General features: G+C 59.0%; 1 protein-coding gene across 1 annotated transcript; it reads left to right on the top strand.

Moving 5' to 3' along the window:
* Positions 1–4,466: 4,466 nt before the first annotated feature.
* CERCAM (cerebral endothelial cell adhesion molecule) lies at positions 4,467–12,629 on the top strand. The gene is made up of 12 exons (XM_040963136.1): positions 4,467–4,482; positions 6,657–6,767; positions 6,852–6,969; positions 7,368–7,502; positions 7,586–7,790; positions 9,151–9,270; positions 9,548–9,624; positions 9,717–9,823; positions 10,853–10,985; positions 11,649–11,776; positions 11,941–12,144; positions 12,377–12,629. Exons 2-12 carry the CDS (start codon positions 6,694–6,696, stop codon positions 12,627–12,629), a joined length of 1,554 nt encoding a protein of 517 aa, XP_040819070.1. The 5' UTR covers positions 4,467–4,482; positions 6,657–6,693.
* The last annotated feature ends 1,974 nt before the right edge of the window (positions 12,630–14,603 follow it).

Here is a 14,603-nt window from a genome sequence, read left to right as displayed (position 1 = left end):
GATTGCTTCCTGATGGGCAAAACAGCTGGCTGCCTGGGGAAAACAGCTGGCCAGGGCCCAACCCCCTGAGGCCACAGGCAGAGCGTCCATCTGAGGAGCACAGCGCCACTGCAGATGGGGTCCTGGGCAAAGATGGCCCGGCCAGGAGGGAGAGGGTGGTCTTCAGGACTCTGTGCATGGATGCTCGCTGGACGCCTGGAGATGCAAGACCATGGGAGTGGGAGGGTCAGGGGACAGGTTTCTTGGTCCAAGCGGACTGGTCAGAGGTGCCTCCGGTTGTGGTTCAGGGTCTCACCATCCAGTAGGAAAATGAGGGGCAGGGAGGCCTATGGGAGCCTCCTGTCAGTCCCAAGGGAGGAGGCCATGGAGGCCTGGAGGGCACCCCAGCTGAGCTGCTGCCCTCCCCGCTACCCGCTGTACCTGAACCCGGAGCAGGGGTGTGGATCCAGCCTCTGGCCAGGACTGCGGGCTCCTCTGGCCATAGAGCTGGACTGGGGCTCAGAGAGAGCCCCCAACTCGGGAGCTGTGAGGCCAGCAGCTGGTAAGAGCTCCATTCCTGTACGCTCTTTGCTTCGCATCCCCGTGGCTCGCCTGCTTGGCTGTCAGGCTGTTAGGACCACCACCCTGGGGCTTCTGTCCGGAGCTAGGGCCACCTCGACGCCGCTCCTTGCCTTGGCCGGGAAACAGCCCCTGGGACCATGAATGAGGCTGGGCAAGGTGGGCAGGGGGCTCACGAAATCGGAGCTGCCCATCCAAGTTGCTCTCCCCAGGTCCCTCCTGGACCACTTCCCTAGCCTCCCTGGCATGGCAGAGCTCAGAGAGTATGTCAGCCCCAGTGCCCCCATCTCTAACTAACGAAGGCCGCGCTGCAAAGCCCTTGCCAGTGGGTGACCGGACTTGAAGCCAGGCTTCCTGCGGGGAGCAGGCGCTGGGGAGGGGGCCGGTGCTCGCAGGGTCGCTAACCCCGGCAGCCGGAGGGAAGCCTAGGTTGCTGTCGCCACCACCTGGCTCTGATCGGAACTGCACTAGCTGAATGGTGCCTTCCTCTGCTCTGGGCCCCAACCAACAAAATGGGCCCCCACAACCGTTTTTAAAAACATATCCATTGGACGGGAGGGGTGGAGACAGGCTAACCCTTCGCCTGTGGCGCCGGAATCCCATATGGGAGCTGATTAGAGGTTGGTGTCGCAGCTGCTGCATATCCAATCCACTTCCTTACTAATGGCCTGGGAAAGCAGTCAAGGATGGCTGGGCTCCTGCACCCAGTTGGGAGACCTTGGAAGATCTCTCGCTTCCTCTGTGAGTCTCACACTTTCAAGTAAAAAAAAAATAAATTAATTTTTATTGGAAAGGCAGATTTACAGAGACGGAGAGACAGATCTTCCATGTGTTGGTTCACTCCCCAAATAGCTCAACAGCCAGATCTGGGACAGGCTGAAGCCAGGAGCCAGGAACTTCTTCTAGGTGTCTCACATGGGTGCAGGGTCACAAGGACCTGGGCCATCCTCTGCTGCTTTCTCAGGCCACAGCAGGGAGCTGGATGGCAAGTGGAGTAACCAGTATTAGAAGTGGTACCTAGGGCTCAGCGCGATAGCATAGCAGTTGAAGTACTCGCCTTGAATGCGCTGGAATCCCATATGGTCACCAGGATCCCATATGTACTCCTTTTTGATTTTTAAAAGTTTTTATTTATTTATTTATTTATTTATATTTATTTATTTACTTTTGGGCCTGGCGCAGTAGCCTAGAGGCTAAAGTCCTCGCCTTGTACTCCCGGGATCCCATATGGGCATCAGTTCTAATCCCGGCAGCCCCACTTCCCATCATGAGAGATCCTGAAGAAGCTCCTGGTTCCTGCTTTGGATCAGTTTGAGGCCAGCATTATGTCACAGTGAGGTAGGCTGGCTCCTCACTGCTGCTATCCCACAGTAGTTCTGGTCAGCTTCTTGGCTTCCAATCTAATTCCCTGCTAACTACAAATAAATATTAAAAAAAAAAATTTTCTTATTTGAAAGGGGCACAGTCACAGAGAGCGAGTGAAAGAGGGGTTATTGATCTATCCACTGGTTGATTCCTCAAATGACTGTGATGACCAAAGCCAGGCCTGAGCCGGGAGTTCCATCTAGGGTCTCCTACGTGGGTGACAGGGACCCAAGGCCTTGGGTCATCACCCACTGCTTTCCCAGGCACATTAGCAGGGAGCTGGAATAGAAGTAGAAGAGCTGTGTCTTGAACAAGGGCCCATATGGGATGCTGATGTCCAAGGTAACCTCTTAATTCACTATACCACAACACCGTCCCTTGACAATAGTGAATTGTCCAATTTGGCTGGAGCAGAAAATGGGGGTGGGGTGGGGATCAAAGGAGTCCGAGAAGCAGCTGGCAGGTCACGCAGGGCCTCGATGGATGCCCTTTGCAGCAGGCCGGGGCCAGGAGTGTTGGGTTGGGCATCTGAGGATAGACTGCGGAATGAGAGCTGGCAGGAAGTGGGTCCCCGGGAGGGATGGACTAGGCTATGAGGGGTCCAGGAGGAGGCGAGGGAGTTGGTGATGGAGAGAGGCGCTTGTCTTCCAGAACACAGGGGTCTCCAGCTTGAGGGCCAGGCGGGCCGAGGGGCCATTCCCTCCCCAGGAGGGGGATCACAGGCTTGGTTAGGGAAGCTTTGGGGTTCTGACTTGGATAAGCAGGTGTGATGTGCATTGGTTTTCCGGAAACAGGGAGAGGGAGCCATGCGGTCAGGGGGTGGGGGGTCACAGGGAGGCTGGGCTCTGTGAGAGGAGGGACGAAGAGGAGGTGGGGGCAGTTGGGGAGTCTGGTGTGGGGCACATCTCAGGGGACACTTCTTTGGAAGGATGAGTGCTGGCTAGAGGTGCGGGGAGCCTGGGTGGAGAGAGTTAGGGGATGACTGGGGCGAGGGCTGGGTGAGGAGGGAGCCTGTTGTGGTAGGAGATGGCTTCTACTGTCCCCAGGAGATCTTGGCCTGGGAGAGAGGGGAAGCTTGTGGGAGCATTTGGGTGTCATTGAGGAGAGGAAGCAGGGGCACAGGGGCCAGGGGTGAGCTGAGCTGAGGGGAGCAGTCCTGGTTGCCTAGCAGCCTCATCTTGCCCCAGAACCAAGTGCAGTAAGGCGCTTGCAGGCAGAGGTGATGTGAAAACCCTGGGACAAGGCACTAGGGCGAGGGGAGCAGGGGTGCTTTGGAGGTGGGAGAGGGAGAAGGGATGATGGAGGGAAGGGCAGGGTGGGACTCCAGGCCAGGGAAGCATCTGGAAGCCCGGGTCTTAGTTCACCTTAGGCCGAAAACTTATAAGTGGGAATTTATGGCTGCCAGCTCTGGAACCCCAAGTCCATGATGGAGGCTCCCAACAGCAGTCTTGGCGTCTAGCAAGAGCCTGGTCACCACGGGATTATAGCAGAGAGCTCCTTGGGCACAATGGGAGAAGCCGTTCCCCTAAACTTCTTGGTCAGGGCCCCAAATTCCATCTGGGAGGGTGTTCACCGCCCCACCTGTCTTCTAACATCGGGGCGTCAGGAAGGAGGCTGAGGGACCACGCTGGGGTGGGTGTGGTCAGGGGGCACTGCTTGGCAGGTCTGGGTCCTTGTACTGGGGCACGCATGCCCTTTTGCCCAGAAGGGGCCTCCTAGCTCCCCAAGATACCTCTGTAAGGACTTATTCCAATATCCCACCCTGGACCCTGCGTCATTCCTTCTTCCTCACAGCTCACAGAATTCGTACCAGTCCAGCCATCCACCAATCAGATGTAACCTGGCATTCCACCTGAGAATCCCACCCCCAATCTCCCAGCCCCTTCCCCAAACCCGCCCACTCACCAATCATCCCCAGGCATTCACCTGCAGGCACCAATCCCCTGGGGCCTTGACCTCAATCCCTCCCAATCCCCGCCCCCCACCCCTGGCAGACAAAAAAGGCCCCCAGGTGCGGTTCGCTCTCTCTTGCTCTCTTGCTCTCTTGTTCTTTCTTGCTCTCTCTCTCTCTCTCGCTCGCTCTCTCTCTCTCTTGCTCTCTCTCGCTCGCTCTCTCTTGCTCTCTCTCTTTGGTTCCTCTCCCCTGCTCTTCCTCTCTCTCTCCTTCTTTCCTCCCTTCCCTCCCCTTCCCTGTTCCTGCCCCACTCGGTTCTCTCTCTCTCTCTCTTCCTCTCTCCCTCTCTCCCTCTCTCCTTCCCTCCTTCCTTGCTCTCCCCTTTCCCCCTCCTCCCCCTTTCCCCTTACCCTGTTCCTGCCCCGCTGGAATAAACTCTGGTATTTTCAGCTCACGGTAAAGAACCAGGTTGCGAGAATTAGCTGCGCGTAAAGTCTCTTAATATCCTATGACCTAGAACTAGAACTCTTCCATTCTTTTAAATAACTAACAACCTCCACTGGGGGATCTGAGCTCCTCTCACTTTCAGGGCCACGGGCTGACTGCCATAGCTGACCAGAGCCTCGGGGTTCAAGGCCGCCCGCACAGTTCCTGGCAGCCATAAGGTAAGTCCCTTCCCTTCCCGCTCCGTGGGGGTGTAGGCACAGGCCTCATCTCCCTAGTTCTGCACTCAGGCTAAATGTGGGCTGTGCTTTCTCAAAGGCCGGAACAAGGCTGGTGCAGGTGAGCAAAGATGGTAAGGTAACGCGCAGGGTTGGGAGGGCAGCAGATGCAGCAGCACAGGGGGACGCCGCCCCCAACGCAGGGAACCCCGTCTCCGCCCCCTACGTCGCCTCGCTCTTCTGCGAAGTTGCCGCCAGAGGGCACCCAGGAGTCTGGAGAACGAGCCTCCTGGGGGCCGGGGAACCCCGAAAAGGCTGCCGCGGATTGGGGTCTGTGCCTGAGGTTCGAACCCCACACGTGGGTTCGGGAGAGTCGGGATCTCAGGAATCAAGGAGACCCGGGCAGGCTCCGATGTCGTCACCCCAGACCTGCCCCCTCCTCCTGGGCTCCCCATTGCTTCCCCCACTCGGGGTGCCTCCTGTGGGTGGAGGGCTGCACCCTGGGTCGCGTCTGTTGCAGCGCTCGGGACCCCGGCCTTTCTCGGGTCCCCGGGGCGGAGGAGAGAGGGACTCGGTAATCCACGCCCTGGAGGCAGGAGTGGGAGCGCTCTCTTGGTGGGGTGCCCGCTCCCCGGCACCGGGGGCTGCCTCGGCCCCGCCTGGGCTCCGCCCCGACCCGGCCTGGCTGGCCCGCCCTCTCCCCCGGCTCGGCTGGGCCGGGAGCCCCGGGGGCCGCCGCCGCCGAGGAGCGCCCGCCATGCGCGCCGTCCCGCTGCTCGGGCTGCTGCTGCTCCGGCTGCTGCTGCTGGGGCCGCCGCTCGGGGCAGCTGGTCCCCGGGAGCCGCTGCCGCTGCCCACTGTGGTCCTCGCCATCCTGGCCCGCAATGCCGAGCACTCCCTGCCCCACTACCTGGGCGCGCTGGAGCGGTTGGACTATCCCCGGGCCAGGCTGGCCCTCTGGTGAGAGACACCCGGGATGCCCCCTTGCTTCCCTCTTCTCACGGCCACTCAGCTCCCAGCCTTGAGGTCAGCACTGCCTGACCACTCCCTGGCCAGGCGAGCCACCCCAGACAAGGCCCTGTTTTCACCCAGCAGGCCCTCCAACAGCCACAGGCTCCAGACTGTGTCCCCAGCCCCTCTAGCCAGCAAACATGGACCTTTGAGAGCCTAGGGGGATGGGGGGCCCCACCCTCTCTCCCTAGCCCTCTATTCCACCTCTCCAGGTCTTCTCTGGGTGTCCCTTGGGCCCAGGCTTGGTTCCCCAGATTCAGCTCCCATGGGACAGCTGTGGCCTGGGCTGGGTTGTGGCCAGCGCTGGCCAGCCTGGAGGTGCCCTGGGAAGAGGGGGCTGGGGTGTGTGTTGGCAGCTGCTGGCGGCCCAGGGAAACTGCCCCCTCCTTGGAGCTTCCTGTCAGTCTCCACTGGGGTTCAGAGATCAGAGGCCACAGCCCTCCCCACAGTAAGAGCCAGAGCAGAGGGCACCCCTCCCAGCTGAGGCTGGGAAGAACCTGGGCGAGATGGGGCACCCCCACCCCCCACTTGCCACAGCTCTGGGGCTGGGGGTGGAGCACGGCCGGCCGCCCACAATGACCACAGCTTGGGAGCCCTGCAGTTCCCACCCCGATTAGACATCAGGACACGTAATTGTCTTCAGTCCTCAGGGGATTGGCTTAAAGGGGCAGCACTGCCTAAAACCACGACTCCCAGTGAAGCCCTCCACCTCTGAATGAGGCGCACCCACCCCAGGAAGGGGAGGCTGGGCTCCAAGGCAATGGAGTGGGGGTCCATCAGCACTTCTCAGGGACCCCCAGAGTGTGGTCTGGTCTTTCTTGTGCTTTGTGGGCACAGGAAAGCTGCTGTCCTTGTTGCTGTTGTCCAGGCCTGGTTCAGAGAGGGAGAGGGGCTGGTCCCCGATTACACAGCCAGGAGGGAAGGTAGCTGGGGACAGGTGCAGATGGTTTCTGCCATTCCAAGTGCCCTCTCTTCTCTTCCCAGGGTCCAGGGCACAGGCAGGACAAGGTAGTTGGAAGGAAAGCCCAGAGAGGACCAGAACTGGCCTACAGTCACACAGCAGGACACAGAGCCGTGACTGGGCCCTGACTGCCCTGCCCTTCCTGGCTGCCCCCACCCCGCCCCCCAGGAGAGGTCCCCTCACCTTCACCCTTCTGCATCCCCAGGTGCGCCACAGACCACAATGTGGACAACACCACAGAGATGCTGCAGGAATGGCTGGCGGCTGTCGGGGACGACTACGCGGCTGTGGTCTGGAGGCCCGAGGGGGAGCCCAGGTGGAGCTCTGGGGGAGGGAGAAGGGGGTGCCACCAGCTGGGGCTCGGGCCCCTTGACACCCTTACCTCGCTCGGTCCCCGCAGACCCTACCCGGATGAAGAGGGCCCCAAACACTGGACCCGGGAGAGGCACCAGTTTCTGATGGAGTTGAAGCAGGAAGCTCTGACTTTTGCCAGGACCTGGGGGGCCGACTACATCCTGGTAAGGAAGCCGGCCAGGGGCCTGGGGCAGTATCTCTTAGCTCCCAGCCCCCTTGTGACGATCTTGCTGGTCCTTTCGTCTGCACTCTGGCTCAGTATGGAGCCTGAATCCTCAGGGCAGATTGGTAGGTATAGACTGAGCCTAGATTCCTAAATGAGAGCCTCGAATTTAAACCCATCCTGGATCCCTAAGCCAGATTTCAGACTAGAGTCTCAAATCAGCCTCCCTAGACCTAACCCCCAGTAGATCCTTGATACCTAAATGGATCTGTCAGGGTGGTTGAATACAGACTTCTGCCACAGGCTGGGTCTCAGCGAAGTTCCTAGGGCTTGGGTTGGTGAGGGGCTACAGTCCACCAGGGTCGGGGCCTGTGACATCCGTCATCTGGCTCCCCAAAGTTTGCAGACACAGACAACATCCTGACCAACGAGCGGACGCTGCGGCTGCTGGTGGAGCGCGACCTGCCGCTGGCCGCCCCCATGCTGGACTCTCAGACCTACTATTCCAACTTCTGGTGTGGGATCACCCCGCAGGTACGGCCGGCCGTGGGCAGTGGGACAGACGGCCCAGGGCTCCAAGGGGAGCCCTGACGGCCTGGGCGTCCAAACCACTCCAGGGCTACTATCGCCGCACAGCTGAGTACTTCCCCACCAAGAACCGCCAGCGCCGCGGCTGCTTCCGGGTCCCCATGGTGCACTCCACCTTCCTGCTGTCCCTGCGGGCCGAAGGGACAGCCCAGCTGGCCTTCTACCCACCGCATCCCAACTACACGTGGCCCTTCGATGACATCATCGTCTTCGCCTACGCCTGTCAGGCCGCGGGTGAGCCCCCGCACAGGCACACTCCTTTTGTAAAAGATTCTGTTTGATTGAATCTGAAAGGCAGAGTTGCAGAGAAAGGAGGAGAGGTGCACACAGAGAGAGAGATCTTTCCTCTGTTCGTCCACTCTCCAAAGGACTGAAACAGCTGGGGCTGGGCCAGACCAAAGCCACAGCCAGGGGCCTCACCTGGGTCTCCCATGTGGGTGCCCGGGTCCAAGCACTTGGGTCGTCCTCCACTGCTTTCCAGACATGTCAGCGGGGAGTTGGGTTGAAAGTGGAGCGGCTGGGATATGAATTGGTGCTCCTATAAGATGCTGGCGTTGCAGACAGTGGCTGAACTCACCATGCTATGGTGCCAGCCCCTCCACTCTGCATTAAAAAGGAGGGGAAGGGGGATGCAGTGCAGTGGCTTAGTGGCTAAATCCTCACCTTGCAAGCACTAGGATCTCAAATGGGCACCTGTTCATGTCCTGGCTGCTCCACTTTTTTTCTTTCTTTTTTCTTTTTAAAAGATTTATTTATTTTTATTGAAAGGCGGATATACAGAGAGGAGAAACAGAGAGGAAGATCTTCTGTCTGACGATTCACTCCCCAAGTGACCGCAATGGCTGGAGCTGAGCCAATCCAAAGCTAGGAGCCAGGGGCTCTTCCAGGTCTCCCACGCGGGTGCAGGGTCCCAAAGCTTTGGGCCGTCCTCCACTGCTTTCCCAGGTCACAAGCAGGGAGCTGGATGGGAAGTAGGACTGCCGGGATTAGAACCGGTGCCCATATGGAATCCCAGGCATGCAAGGTGAGGACTTTAACCATATGCTATCACGTTGGGCCCTCTTTATTTCTTTTAAAGATTTATTTTTATTGGAAAGTCGGATACACAGAGAGGAAGATCTTGCATCTGATGATTCATTCCCCAAGCGGCTGCATTGGCCAGAGCTGTTGGCTGTTCCCATCCAGCTTCCCATCCAGCTCCCTGCTTGTGGCCTGGGAAAGCAGTGGAGGACGGCCCAAAGCCTTGGGACCCTGCACCCATGTGGGAGACCCGGAGAAGCTCCTGGCTCCTGGCTTAGGATCAGCTCAGCTGTGGCCATTGCAGCCACTTGAGAAGTGGGGAAAACCAGCGACTGGAAGATCTTTTTTCTCTATAAACCTGATCTGCCTTTCCAATAATAATAATAATTAAAAAATCCTCTTTTAAAAAAGAAAATGTTATCATGTGGGCACCTCTGTCTACCTCACCTCCTGCATGTGACTGGCAATGCTAGGCCCTGGACCCTCACTCCTGGTCAGCTGGCCAGGTTCTGAGAGCCCTGCCACCCCCACCCCCGTCCCCCAGTCCAGTGCTCATGGGTCTCCCTCCTGGCAGGGGTCCCGGCCCATGTGTGCAATGACCACCGCTATGGGTACATGAACGTGGCTGTGAAATCCCACCAGGGGCTGGAGGACGAGAAGGTCAACTTCATCCACCTGTTCTTGGAGTCACTGGGTGAGGCTGGGGGTTTTGCTGGGGGGTCCCGCCTTCCCGACGCATGTGCACTGAGTCTGTCTCTTTCCTTTTTTGGGGGGGAAGGCTCAGTCTCTCCATGCCTAGAGTGGAGGCAGGTGGGGGCTGGTGGACTCTGATCTGCCAGGGCCCTCCTGCTGGGTATATTGCCAATAAGGCAATAATGGGGCTGCCCCCCTCCCCTGACCTGAGGCCGAGTGGGTGCTGCCTTTGCAGGAGCCAGCGGGGACTCTAGATCACGGGGTCCTTTCCTTTGCAGTGGATGGACCCCCCATGCAGGCTTCAGCTCATGTCTCTCGGCCCCCAAAGAGGCCCAGTAAGATGGGGTTCAATGAGGTAATCTCTTCCCACCTGTGAGATTGGAGGCTGGGAGACCGCTGGGCTCTCTCTGCATGCCTCCCCTCACTCCCACCCCGCTGCCTCTCTAGGTCTTTGTCATCAGCCTGGCCCGCAGGCCGGCCCGCCGGCAGCGCATGCTGAGTTCGCTCTGGGAGATGGAGATCTCCAGCCGGGTAGTGGATGCTGTAGATGGACGGTGAGGCTCCCCCCGTGGCACATCCTGGGGCTGCCAGGAGTGAGGGAAGTGAGGCTGAAGGAGTTGTGGGACACACACTGGGGACAAGGTGCCTCCTTCAGCCAACAGAGGGACGAGGAGGGTAAGGCTACAGGGTCTCGGTTCTCGGTCTTTTTTTTTCATCTGCATAAAAGGCAGAGTGGCAGCAATGGACAGAGAATCTTGCATTGCTGTTTCACTCCCCCCAGTGCCTGTAACAGCCAGGGCTGGGCCAGGCTGAAAAACCAGGAGCCAGGTCTCCCACATGAGTGGCAGGGGCCTGATTGCTTGAGTCGGCTGCCATGCAATGTGCACATTAGCAGGAAACTGGATTAGAAGCGGAGAAGCCGGGACTGGAGCTGTGCTCTGTTCTGAGATGTGGGCCGAGTGGTGCTTAAGCCTGGTCCCACAATGCCCAGTTGTAGGGTTGCGTGAGGCCCCGTAGAGAATGGAGGAAGCGAGGACCAGAGGATTCAGTGTCTTTAGCCATGTTTGTGCCCAGTCTGGACTTTGGTCCCCAAGGTTTGGGGATGAGTGCAGGCCGCCAAGGTGGCCTGGGTCATGCACTTGCTGCTGTTTGATACAAACCCCGGGTCCTTTGGCCATAGGGTGACCACCCTTTATTCAGGCCTCTGCCCAAGAATTTTCTACTGAGTTCTCCATGTTCATCCTGGGGGCTTCTGTGGTGCGGGGCTCCCCTAATCTGCTCCACCCCACGATGCTTCATAAAGTGGTGACAATTCTGAGACGGTGTTGTGCAGCTGGTTAAGCCTCTACTTACGACAGTGGCATCCCGTTTCAAAGCACTTGTTCCAGTCCTGGCTGTTCCAGATTTCATCCAGCTCTGCTAATACGCCTGGGCAAGCAGAGGGTGATGGTACGATTCTCCCCTCCACCCCACCTCTTTCTATGTCACTCTGCTTTCAAATAAGAATCAAAGCCGACAGACCTGGCCCCAGCATGCCACTCCCGTTAAAAGGGGCCTTCACCCCACTGCGCTGTGTCCCCAAGGATGCTCAACAGCAGTGTCCTGAGGCACCTGGGCGTGGACCTGCTCCCCGGCTACCAGGACCCCTACTCCGGCCGCACGCTGACCAAGGGCGAGGTGGGCTGCTTCCTCAGCCACTACTCCATATGGGAGGAGGTGAGATGTCCCACGGGGAGTGCAGGGGTGCCTGGGGCTCCCGGAAGCTGCGCCCCAGCAATGGGTGAGCTGTGTGAGTGAATGAATGCATCCACAAGAGGTGACTAGGGTCCAGGAGCCTTGTCTGTTGTTCTTTCTTGTCCTGGGTACCACCGTCTCCTCCGAGCACCTGCTGCGTGCTGTTGGGACGTACCCACATCCATCTGCTTTGAGCCTGGGGCGATCCTCCTGGGGCCCAGGCACTGGACGGAGGGCACGCGGGGGCCAAGGCTAGTGCCAGGGGAGGGAGGTGGCTGTTCTGAGGCTTCCAGCCCCAATTCCTGTCACGTGTGGGTGGTGCGTGGTGCATGGCGGGGCAGAGGGCCATCACATGTCTCCTGGAAGGGAGGTCCCTGGAGGTGAGTGGAAAGTTCCTCTTCCCCTCAGCTGTGCCCTGAGGATGTAGCCAGGGACCTGACTGCTTTTCAGATTATATTGGGAGAGTTTCAAATGCTACAGCAGGTGGGGATTTCAGTCTCCAGGCAGTGGGAGCCCAGCAGGCTTTGCAGCCGCTTCAATGAGTAGCCAGGCTGAGCCCCTGCAATGCAGCTGCCACCAGTAAGAGTCCAGTGGTTCCCAGCTGAAGGCCATGTCCTCCCCGACTCCCCTCCTGGGGTCTCGCAGGTGGCTGCAAGGGGCCTGGCCCGGGTCGTTGTGTTTGAGGATGACGTGCGCTTTGAGAGCAACTTCAAGCGGAGGCTGGAGCGGCTGATGGAGGAGGTGGAGGCACAGGAGCTCGCGTGGGACCTGATGTAGGCAGCCCGTTCCCCCAGGGTCAGGGAGAGAGGGGACTGCACCTGAGGCCAGGCCTCCCTACCTGGAGCCTGGCCCTGGAGAGGGGGAAGGAAAGGGTTGGGAGACGCTGACACCCCAGGACCTGCAGCGACTCCTGGGAACCCTTGGTGACACTTTGCAGCTACCTAGGCCGGAAGCAGGTGAACCCGGAGGAGGAGCTGGCCGTGGAGGGGTTACCGGGCTTGGTGGTGGCCGGGTACTCGTACTGGACCCTGGCGTATGCCCTGAGCCTGGCCGGGGCCCGCAAGCTGCTGGCCTCGCAGCCCCTGCGCCGCATGCTGCCTGTGGACGAGTTCCTGCCCATCATGTTTGACCAGCACCCCAAGTGAGGCTCACACAGGGCCTACTCTGGGAAACATGGAGGTTGGGGAGGCCGAGGCCTGCATCCAGGTCTTCAGGGAGCAGCCTCAGCATGCAAGCTGCACGGGGTGGTCGTTGTCTGGAGCCTCCGTGTCTTCCTCTGGAATCCTGGGGGACAAAGGCATCCTCATATCTCAGGGCTGCTGGGGGGCGCGGGGAGGCCTGGACGAGGGCTGAGCTGCCGTGCCTCCTTGCAGCGAGCAGTACAAGGCACACTTCTGGCCACGAGACCTGCAGGCTTTCTCAGCCCGGCCCCTGCTTGCCGCCCCCACCCACTACGCAGGGGACGACGAATGGCTCAGTGACACCGAGACTTCCTCCCCATGGGACGATGACAGTGGCCGCCTGATCAGCTGGAGTGGCTCCCAGAAGACCCTGCGGAGCCCTGGCCCAGGCCTGGCTGGCAGCAGTGGGCACAGCCTCCGCTCCCACCCCCCGGATGAACTCTAGGTGAGGCTGAGCTCCTGTGCATCTCTCTGTCTCTCTTTCTGATTCTGTCTAACATTGGTTCTCTCTCTCTCTCTCTCCTGCCTCTCTCGCCAGGTCAGCGGCGCTTACAGGAGTCGGCCTCACCCGTGGGAGCCAGAGACCCCTCAACCCTGAGACATCAGGCTGATCCCCTGGGCCTGGCCACTCTGCCCTGGGGACCCTTCTTGCATCAGGAGCAACCACTCAGAGACAGATCTCATTTCTCCAAGGTCACACAGCACAACGGCAGGGGACTTGGGGTTCCTGGATTTTGCCTGGCTGTTTCTGGAGACCTGGAGAACAGGAAGCAGGTGGCTCCCCAGGTTGGCAGAATCCAGGAGCCCTGGCCATCCCTGGGGACTCAGCCCCTGGGAGGTAGTCCTCGCTCCTTCTACCTCCACCTTGGCTCCCTCCCCAACTTGGCCACACAGGGCTCGCCAGTAGCTGCTTCCCAGGGAAGGAGCAGGTGGGCCTTTGTGGATCTCGTGCCCAGCACACAGTAGGCCTTCAATAAAAGCCCGCTGTATTTGCACTTTATATTTTTCGAACTCGTGGCTGAGACTGTCTGCACCTAACAGGCCTGGGAGAGAGGCCGTCCCCGTGCAGGGACAGGAGGGGAACAGAGCTGGGGGGTACTGCCTTGGAACCCTGCTCATGCTGGGTGAGCTGTGGCAGCAGGTACCCCCTCCATGTGCCAGCCTTCACTGGCTCTCTGGTGCTGCCAGCACTGCTTTTCACCTCGCCTCACTGGTCCTGGTTCTCGTCTAGTCCTAAACAGAGCGGCCACCAGAGGGCGCAAGGTGGCAGAGCCTGAACCCCTTTGAGCTCCTGGAGAACCAAGCTCTGCTTTAGGGTAAAGATGAAGCTGGCCTAGAGTTAGGGGCTCTGCCCTGCGCCCCGCCGGTGCCCCGTGGGCTCCTGTGCTTGGGACCTTGGCCTTCCCCTCCCTCTTCCACGGCCAGCAATTGTTGTCTCCCACACTTGTACCCAGGTAAGGGAAAGCGGGTGTTTGCCTTGGCCTTGGCCATGATGCCATTTGGGGAGTAAACCAGCAAGTAAAACATCTCTGTCTCTTTCTGTATCTTTTTGCATATTTGCATTTCCAATAAATAAGCTAATCTTTAAAAAAATATTATTATTGGAAAGTCAGATTTACAGAGAGGAGGAAAGACAAAAAGGTCTTGGGGCCTGGTGCAGTGAACTGGAGGCTAAAGTCCTTACCTTGCACACGCCAGGGTTCCATATGGGCACCAGTTCTATTCCCGGCAGCTCCACTTCCCTTCCAGCTCCCTGCCTGCGGCCTGGGAAAGCAGTCAAGCACGGCCCAAGGCCTTGGGACCTGGCAACCGTGTGGGAGACCCGGAAGACCCAAGTGGCCACAACGGCTGGAGCTGAGCTGATCTGAAGCCAGGAGCCAGGAGCTTCTTTTTCCCACACGGGTCCCAAGGATCATGATCACCCAGCATAATAGTAGCATGCTGTCACAGCTTTAATGAATACCCCGGCTACTGTCCTGAGCAGGAACTGTGGTCGAGTCCCAAGGAGAGTCAGGTGATGGCTCACAGACCCCCTGTAATTCCAGGCTTGCTGCTTGGACTGTCCCATGCCCCATGTGGGCCTGTACCTGGTGCTGAGGCTTAGCTTTTTTTTTTAAGATGTATTATATTTTTTATTTGAAAGGCAGGTTTATAGAGAGAGAAGGAGAGACAACTCTTCCATCTTCTACTTTATTCCCCAAATAGCCACAACAGTCAGATCACAACTGAACAGATCTGAAGCCAGGAGCCTGGAGCCTCTTCCAGGTCTCTCACATGAGTGCAGGGTCCCAGGGCTTTGGGCTGTCCTTGACTGCCTTCCCAGGCCACCTGCAGAGAGCTGGATGGGAAGCGGGACTGCTGGGATTAGAACCAGTGCCATATGGGATCCTGGCATGCGCAAGGCGAGGCCTTTAGCTGC

The sequence above is a fragment of the Ochotona curzoniae genome, unplaced genomic scaffold (genome assembly GCF_017591425.1).
Source record: "Ochotona curzoniae isolate NIBS_2020 unplaced genomic scaffold, NIBS_Ocur_1.0 scaffold_3208, whole genome shotgun sequence".
Taxonomy (NCBI): domain Eukaryota; kingdom Metazoa; phylum Chordata; class Mammalia; order Lagomorpha; family Ochotonidae; genus Ochotona; species Ochotona curzoniae.
The sequence above is the reverse complement of the archived record's forward strand: the minus strand, read 5'-3'. Positions and strand labels throughout refer to the sequence as shown.

What these genes read in the sequence shown, in the direction of transcription:
- CERCAM (XM_040963136.1), top strand. Translation starts at nt 6,694, where the DNA reads ATGCTGCAGGAATGGCTGGCGGCTGTCGGGGACGACTACGCGGCTGTG. An exon ending in GGGGGGCCGACTACATCCTG is followed by an intron (nt 6,970 to 7,367) that starts GTAAGGAAGCCG and finishes GGCTCCCCAAAG; the next exon opens with TTTGCAGACACAGACAACAT. An exon ending in CCTGTTCTTGGAGTCACTGG is followed by an intron (nt 9,271 to 9,547) that starts GTGAGGCTGGGG and finishes TTTCCTTTGCAG; the next exon opens with TGGATGGACCCCCCATGCAG.